Source organism: Sinocyclocheilus rhinocerous, unplaced genomic scaffold (genome assembly GCF_001515625.1).
Source record: "Sinocyclocheilus rhinocerous isolate Xijiao unplaced genomic scaffold, SAMN03320098_v1.1 scaffold1499, whole genome shotgun sequence".
In the NCBI taxonomy this organism is placed as follows: domain Eukaryota; kingdom Metazoa; phylum Chordata; class Actinopteri; order Cypriniformes; family Cyprinidae; genus Sinocyclocheilus; species Sinocyclocheilus rhinocerous.
Window position 1 is genome coordinate 62,450 of NW_015650016.1, and position 9,291 is coordinate 71,740.

Consider the following 9,291-nt stretch of genomic DNA (forward strand, 5'->3'; position numbering starts at 1 on the left):
CCATGGCTACATTATTCACTGCAAAATCACCATGGCTACATTATTCACTGCAAAATCACCATGGCTACATTATTCACTGCAAAATCACCATGGCTACATTTCAAAGCATCCGAGTTTCTGCGCCGCTCCCTCCCAACTCACTCCGGCAGTCTATTGACCGCTCACGCCTTTCTCTCTGCCTCTGTCTCCTTCTGTATTTTCCTCACAGGTTTTACCCAGAATGCTGTGGCAGCAAAGAGAGATGGACAGCGATGATTCCTCTCTATGTTATGCAAGACACACACACACACACACACCTGCCGTTCTCTGAGCTGCTGACATGTGGAAGGACTTTTAAAGCGAGGCCATTGTACTGACAGAGACACCAGCTGTTTGAAAGAAAGCGAGAAATCCTCCACGTTCTGAAACAGGCAGAAAAACAGGGAAGTTAACTCATTAGCTCCTGCCGCTGGAGTCAGAGGTCTGCTCATCGTTTGCTCTCTCCATCTGTAAGTGTGCTTGTTTTCTCTCAGTGTTTGCAGCTCTTTCTTACACCAGCTCAAGGTCAATAGCTGCAGATTAACTGAGAAGCATCCTTACGTAACGGTGGGTTTGTGCAGAGCTCAGATCATCTCAGGATTCACACACATTTCTAGTTAATATATATGCACTTCATTTTCTCTTTCTGAACCTTTCACAGACGGCCTGACGGACGTCTTCTTCCACTCCTCTTTCTCTCTGCCTCTCTCATTCATTTCGGGGCACGTCTGCACTACTTTGTAATTTTTCACTGGGAATTTGGAGAGAAGTGTGACATTTTAACGGGCTTGTTAGAGTCCCGTCCTCTCCCAGAAAACTCTCTTTTGAATACTAAACGGATTTTCCTCTCTTCAGTGAAAGAAAGGCCTAAACGTCTCACTTAGAAGGACGTTCTGAGCTCCTGTTGAGATACAAAAGACTTGTCTCCTATTCAATAACTTCATGGATGTTTTTTTTTTTCACGAAGCTTAGATTTGAACAGATCAGAAGCTTTTAACACTCTTCAGGTTTTGCAATAAATATTTACTATTTATTTCTGACGAGTCCTAAATGCGGCGCGTTTTGTTTCAAAGTGAATCCTGGTTGCACGCTTGTTTGCTGGAGAAAAACAAGCAAGCGAACCGCACGGAGCTCGGCTAGGTCAATATTAATTACCAAAGTTGTTGAGCATACAGCAGCTGCTGTAAACAAATGCAAATGCATTTTCATATCAAACAAGATCCCTCGGCTCGCACATGGATTCTGATGCTTGCTGGAAGTCAGGATGATCCACATACGGCCATTTCAAAGAAGCAATCTGTGAAATCATCATCCACTTTCTCATTTAACAACGGGAGAAAACTATTGGACCATAGTCGAGCAATTTATTATTTCCTCCCCGTTTGGGTTTGGCAGCGAGCAGCAATGAGAAATAGATGAGGGAAGCCATCGCAGCGGAGATTTTAATTGACTTCCGATTCATCTGGAGCAATTGTAAAAATATTGAGGATTTTAAAGGGAAAGTGCACCCAGAAATGACCATTTGACCCATATGAGCTTTTGCCTTTAAGCTTTTTAGATATTTAGCAGAATGTTCAAGCTGCTCTTTTTCACAGTGAGGAACTTTAGGTATCGCAACAGTCAAAGCCCTACGATAAGATTGTGTGAGGATGAGTGAAAGTTAATGACTTTTGCCCAATGGAAAAGAACAGTCTACTAAATAATGCCTTCTGTGTTTTACAGCAAAAGTTGTGACACACAATTGTCATGTTTAGGTCAACAGAAAAAGAAAAAAAAAAAAAGTTGTGAAAATATTCCTTTGGTTGGGTCCAGGGTCATTATAGTTAATTAAAACAATCAATCAATCAATCAATAAATAAATGTTTGTACTTGAAATAAAATAAACATTAACTGAAATAAAAAATATAAACATCTATTTAAAAAAACTTTTTATTTCAGCAACAAGTTGTATCAACATTTCTCTTTTTTTTTTAGTTTAACTTGATGCACTAAAATAACTACAGCTAAAATTAAAACCATTAAAACATTGATACTTAAAATAAAATAAATTAAATTAAATAAAAAAATATATATATTTAAAAAAGTTTTAAAAATGCTAAAATAGTGTAGCGTCTGCGTAGGATCATGCATGATCTTTGGGGTTTTATGGCTTAAGAGACCTTTTTAGCCTTTTGACATTTGCATATAAATTACAGTTCTGGTCAGAGACTTTACGTTTGATGGACCGAGAGAGAGAGAGTAGTTAGTGTGTTAGTAGAAAGAGGACTAGTTAGTGTTTGTAACACATACCTGCAAACTCCCGACCGGTGGTCTAGAGCAGGGTTGTTATTGTTATTAAAACCATTTCAAACAAAACAAAACAAAAAAATAAAAAAATTAATTAAGTAATTAATTAATTAATTAATTAAAAATAAAATAAAATAAAATAAAATAAAATAAAATAAAAGTTTACGTTGATGCACTAAAACTACTAACTGGAAATAAATGAACAACTAAAACTAAACTAAAAGTGAAACTAAAATAAAAATAAATTAAACGTTAAAAGTAATATAAAACAAACATGAATAAATAAAAAATAAATAAAATAAAAATGACAAAAGTACACAACAAAATGACTAAAAATTAAGCAAAAACGGAAATTAAAACTGAAAATATAAAAATAAATCTACTTCAAAATACTAATAAAAACTACAATAGTGTAAAAAAAAAATATATATATATATATATATATATATATGGGATTTGATTGTATTAATATATATCATTATTTCACAAATAATATAATAATTTATTTAAGTATATAATAATTTAATTTTATATATACAAATAAAACATGCTTCATTCAATTCGATTATTTTCTCTCTTTATTTGTAACTTGATGGACACAAACCAAAGATTATTTTCATAACAAATTAATAAATCCATCTGAAATCAATGCAAAAACACCAGCCGACTAAAAAACGCACCAGACTCTGAGTTCGTCCTCATCTTAACTCATCTCATATGTTTGCATTCCTCCATGTTTCTCAGGTCACTCTTTTTTTAGCATGAAAGATAAGAATGTTATCATTTATTGAGGGCGCGTCACTCTGCCTCGCTAACACCAGCGATCGTGGAGATGTCGCGAGTGTGTGTAGTACACTAGACGGCACAATGGGCCTATAGAGCTGAATGACATGATTGAGAGCCATTCAGAAAGGTTTGTTTCTCTGTTGAAAGACAAGTAAAACACAATGCTCTTGAATAGGGACATCTTCAAGTGCATTTTGAGGGTCCTCTTGTACATTGACTGTTCAATATATTTTATTCAAATATAATTAAATATTATTTAATGACACTATAGTTCATTTATGTCAGTGAGGAGAGCAAAATAAAGTAAACTGTGACATATTAAACCCAAAAATTATTCATACAGTGGACAACCAGTACAATTGATTAAAAAAAAATTGGGACCAAAAATTATTCAGACACTTTGACCTTGCTTCAGTGTTATCTGACATCATCCAGATGAATTTGTTCTGACACAGTTTAACTCTGAGTTCTTGTCATTATTTACCATTCTCTAAACTATAGCCAATAAACTGTGATAATGTGTGGGCCTGAACAAAAGCAGCAGATGGGCTGAATGAAAACTCATCAGATTCGCAGAAACCACGTGAAGGGCCTGTTTCAGTGTCAGAACGGAGAGTTTGCAGATAAAGCAGCTGAAGCGAGTGAGGGCAAGAAGCAGAGCGATCTACCGCTGCGTTCACCTGGGGACCGGCTCGACATGATTCCCATTAAATTGTTAATTACATTCTAGGAGCTCAGCATAAAACACACATGGCTCAAGATCAGACGGAAATCATCTGCAGACACGGGGATGCTTCTGGGAAACCGGCAGCTCGTAAAGTGTTTGTGTTGGGGTGAGCACTGCGCCGGCAGATGAAGAAACCAGCGCGCCGGAGACCGTCTTATTCCCACAGCCAATCACAACTCAGCAAACACTAAAGTAGTGCGCCGGGACGATGGGAGAAGAAGCAATCAGACGGCTGTGAAGGAACCGATGCCAAGAAGACTTTAACCTCTAGCTGCTGTCTGTTTGACGACCCACAGATCAACTCAAGACCGGACAGAAGAAACAGACTCCAGAGATTAAACTAACAACTGAACTGAAATTATTTCAGTGATTAATCAGATATTATACAAATCTTGCTGTCCCTCTTCAAAATAAGTGCAAATTAAAGTATATATAAAGCATGATATTAATTATGCCTAATATATAATAATAATATATATACAAAAATCGAACCGTACGGTTCTCCACACACGGTTCTGCACGCGCTAGGACCGCGGTTCAACTTAAATCTGACAACGCATCTGTATGCTGGAATATGAGCATTTATTCCGTCATCACTGATAGCGCGCGGGCACAGGTGAGACCTGAACAGCACACGTTGATATCTGTGTTTAAGCTAAACTCATTTAAGCTTTGCCAGTTTAAACATTTAAGAGCCAGAGGACGCGAGCTTGACCGCGCAGTGAGAAGATTTGTGCGTGTGCTCATCCGAAGCGCATGAACCTGCGTCTCAGAACACACGCAAATATTAAGCTCTCTCTGAAGTACTGTGTTTAAATGAACAAATTCACACAAAAAGTATGTCAAAATGCCCGGCTTGGTAAGTATCCTGTAGCAGACATAGCCGGCTGAACGTACTTAGTGTCTTAAAGTGACAGCACTTTCTTAATGTTAATTAAACAGCAACAACAAATATTTTTACATTTTATCCACAATTTGGGGTATTTTATCCATAATTTGAGGGGAAAATGGTAGACCATCAATATTGCCCTAACTACTGTCTGAACAAACTATTTTAAATGTTGCATGTATTGCAGCACGAATGAATGAATGAATGCTTAGCAATCTTTCATCATGCTATATTATCACCAAATATTAGATTCAGTCTTTTTAATCAACTTGTTTTCTGTCAATTAGAACAGATTGTATTGTATTGTTTTTGTTGTTGTTGGAACTAACTGACCGCAGGTCTCATTGATTAGTTTATGCACATCAGTTTTTGAGTGTAAAAAGCATTATTTGTGGATAATTTTGGCAAAGTTCAATTTTAGTAAGATACTGTATAAACACAGCATAATGAGAAATTTATTTTTTTATATATTTTTTTTTTTGGGAAGTATTTATATCCTGTGTGAGCAAAATCAATAAGCTTTAGCATTTTCAGTAAAAAGACATTTACTCTCATGTCATGCAAACTTATATGACCTTCTTTCTTCTGTGGAACGTAAAGATAGTTTGAGAAAGCGTTTGTTTGTTTTTTGTTTTTTTTGTCCACACAATGTAAGTCAATGGTGACCAAAACTGTTTAGTTACTAACATCCTTCAAAACATCCTTCTTTCAGGAGAAACAAAGTCATACAGGTTTGTAACGTAAATGATGACCGAATGATCATTTTTAGGTGAACTAGTCCTTTAAGTGTCACATAAACCATATATGAGGATATAACCATTACAGATGACACACTTCCGCAGCGCTGACTGAAAATCTCCTCAAGAAGAAATCGCTGCAGTTCTTACTGAATGTGAGCGCAAAACAATCCTGCTAATAAATATTAAGCATTATAATGTAGAACAGTGAAAATGACACGATAGTTTTTGTTTAATCTTCATTAGACGTACAGAAGCAGACAGGAGTGGTGCACCGCGGAGCATTAATATCACTTAACTAGCAATCGATACGACTGGATATTGATCAGACTCGTCGTGAGAATCGCATATACATGATCGTGCTCATTATTGGGCCTTCACAGAAGCATTTTATGACCAATCCTCAAGATGTGCAACAACATCAACAGTGTTGGGGGTAACGTATTACAAGTAACACCAGTTACGTAATCAGATTACTTTTTTCAAGTAACTAGTAAAGTAAGAACACATTACTTTCCATAAAAAGTAACTAAGTAACGTAATGAGTTATTTTTTATGGAGTAACGCAACATTGTAACGCATTACTTTTAAAAGTAACTTTCCCCAGCATTGAACATCAATCAAACACCAAGCCTGCGATCTCCGGAAGTCTAACGCATAATAACACAGATTACTATAAAGCACATATACAGAACATAATAACAGTGCTTCGATATCCGGCATCCGTTCCGAGCAATAATATCTCAGTTATGAATATTGGACTGCCGTCTCATATAGATGATATGTATTCTATAGGAGAATATAGAATCTATTTGCTAGATTAAAGCACCGCTCGGGTTCGATACGGCTTAAGCTCTATTGACAGCGTTTGTGGCAAATTGTCGATCATCAGAAAATAACTTGTTCCTCGGTTTATTTAAAAAAAAAACGCAACAATCAGGCACTTAGAGCAGAATTACACCAGCAAACGACCAGCCAATTTGTGAGGTTAACTAGTTTTAGATTTGTCTTATTTATTTTGTTTTGATTTTTTTTGCACATTTGATTTAATTAGTGTTCTGTGCTTATTCTGCTGTTAACTTGAAAAGTAAAACCATATTTGGGTTTTATGTTACATCTTCTGTTGTTTAATGAAAGTGTATTGCATTATTTAAGTGTTTTCTGTATATTCTGTATATTCTTCTGTATATTAGGATATACTGCTTGTAAATTACAGTTTTATACTGTAAAATTTACAGGTTGTTCTGTAAATATGTTTACATTTTTATTGTATTTTTTAAATAATTATTCTGACAACCACAGCTGACAGGATTGTTTTTTTTTCCCAATATGTTTGAAAGATATAAAATAAATGAATAGGCAAGGTAATTGCATTTCTTTGATATTTTACCATAATATTTTGAAATGAAATCTGAGAGAATTAGCTCGAGCCAACGCTTCAATAACTTCATAAAATGTCAGTAAACATAATCCATATAAAAATCAAGCGGTTTAATCCTAGACTTCTGAAGACACACGGCCACTTTATATAAGGATTATTAAATTAAATAGATTTAATTTAGGTTTTTAGGCATTACAACATAAAGAAAACAATTCCCATTATTACTGAATAATTCATGCTATAACAAAATATGAAACTCTGTGAGTTACTGTAAGTGGGATTTTTCCTTGAAAAAATAAAATAAGTGAAAATGTCAAAATTATTTTTTGACTGTAAATGCTGCTGACAGATCTTTTAAATTATTATTATTATTATTATTTCATGTTTTTGAAAGAAGATTTGTTTGTGTGTGTTTGAAAGAAGTCCCTTCTGATCAACAGGGCTGCATTTATTAGATCGAAAATACAGTAAAAATTGTGAAATATTATTACAATTTAAAACAGCTGTTTTCTATGTGAATATCTGTTAAACTGTAATTTATTTCTGTGATGCGCAGCTGTATTTTCAGCATCATTACTGCAGTCTTCAGTGTCACATGATCTTCAGAAATCATTCTAATATGCTGATATTTTTGTGGAAACTGATGCACTACTATTAAAAGTTTGAGATACGTAAGATTTAAAAAAGAAAAAGAAATTAATACTTTTATTCACCAAGGACGCATTAAACTGATCAAAAGTCACAGTAATGTTACAAAAGATTTCTATTTCAAATAAATGCTGTTCTTTTGAACTTTCTGTTCATCTGTGAATCCTGAAAAATAAAATGCATCACAGTTTCCACAAAAATATTGTGCAGCACAACTGTTTTCAACATTGATAATAATCAGAAATGTTTCTTGAGCAGCAAATCAGCATATTAGAATGATTTCTGAAGATCATGTGACACTGAAGACTGGAGTAATGATGCTGGAAATTCATAGCAATACATTACAGTTTAACAGAGATTGACGAAGAGAATATTTGTGTGATTTGAGGCGCAGCTCTCTGATTGGTTACCTGCGACTTGCATCAGCATGGCTGCGCTGCCGTACGTCTGAACCCTGACGAAACACGAGTAGCTTCCCTCATCCGCCACACGCACTCTCCTCAGCAGCAGTGAGACGTTTCCGGACACAAGCTGATCTGGGAACAGGCTGGTGCGGTTGGAGAAGCGCTCCTCCTGATCGCTCAGCTGATCGCGGCTCTGCCAGAAGCTGTGAACGGCACGCTTGGTGTCCGAGAGCTGCCAGAACACACTCAGATCAGACAGATTAAACTCTGAGACGCCCAAGAAAGAGCAGTTGAGGACGGCGTCCGACCCGAACAGAGCCACCGCAGGGGATTCTGGGACACGGACGTCAAGAGCTGCAGAGAGAGAGAGAGAGAGAGACAGAGAGAGAGAGACACAGAGAGAGAGAGAGAGAGAGAGAGAGAGAGAGAGAGAGAGAGAGACAGAGAGAGAGAGACACAGAGAGAGAGAGAGAGAGAGAGAGAGAGAGAGAGCACAGGCATTAGGAATCATACATTCATTGATCTCGTCAGATAAAACAGCTTGATGAATAATGAAAACATATTGTACGTTTCAGAGCTCAAAACTTCCTCATCAGAGCAAAAAGAGCTTTTATTGAAACTGGACTGCAAATATCAAAAAGTCAAGGTTCATCTGGTTAGGATCATCCAGTAGAACTTATGCAAAAACCATTTGTGACCCTGGACCACAAAACCAGTCATAAGGGTCAATTTCTCGAAATGTAGGTTTATACATCATCTGAAAGCTGAATAAATAAGCTTTCCATTGATGTATGGTTTGTTAGGATATTTGGCCGAGATACAACTATTTGAAAATCTGGAATCTGAGGGTGCAAAAAAATCTAAATATTGAGAAAATCCAAATGAAAAAAGTTGTCCAAATGAAGTTCTTAGCAAAACATATTACTAATCAAAAATTAAGTTTTGATATATTTACGGTAGGAAATTTACAAAATATCTCCATGAAACACGATCTTTACTTAATATCCTAACGGTTTTTGGCATAAAAGAAAAATCGATAATTGTGACCCATACAATGTTTTTTTGGCTTTTGCTACAAATATACCCCAGCGACTTAACACTGCTTTTGTGCTCCAGGGTCACAAAAGGTGTGATTGTTGTGTGTGTGAGTCAAATTAAAATTATTTGCATGGTGCTTTTCGCAATATGCATCATATCAAAGCAGCTTTACAGAAAATAATGATGTTAATGTTTATACTATCTTAATATTTTTCAGATTACAGATGTGCGATAAAATAGTTGACATTTTGTTCATTTTGCCCTATTGTGTGTGTGTGTGTGTGTGTGTGTGAGAGTGTGAGAGTGAGAGAGTGTGTGAGAGTGTGAGTGTGAGAGTGTGTGTGTGAGAGTGAGTGAGTGTGTGTGTGTGTGAGAGT

At 36.0% G+C, this 9,291-nt stretch overlaps 1 protein-coding gene across 1 annotated transcript in view; it reads right to left on the minus strand.

Annotated features, from left to right (window-relative positions):
* The window catches only part of LOC107711342 (CD276 antigen-like), a 59,026-nt gene that overhangs the window by 29,462 nt on the left and 20,273 nt on the right, over positions 1-9,291 (minus strand). The window contains exons 3-6 of the mRNA XM_016516328.1: positions 7,883-8,230; positions 899-919; positions 690-769; positions 297-401 (exon numbers count right to left, since the gene is read on the minus strand). Of these exons, the coding sequence (XP_016371814.1) occupies positions 297-401; positions 690-769; positions 899-919; positions 7,883-8,230 (554 nt within the window). The remainder of the gene's footprint in view (positions 1-296; positions 402-689; positions 770-898; positions 920-7,882; positions 8,231-9,291) is intronic.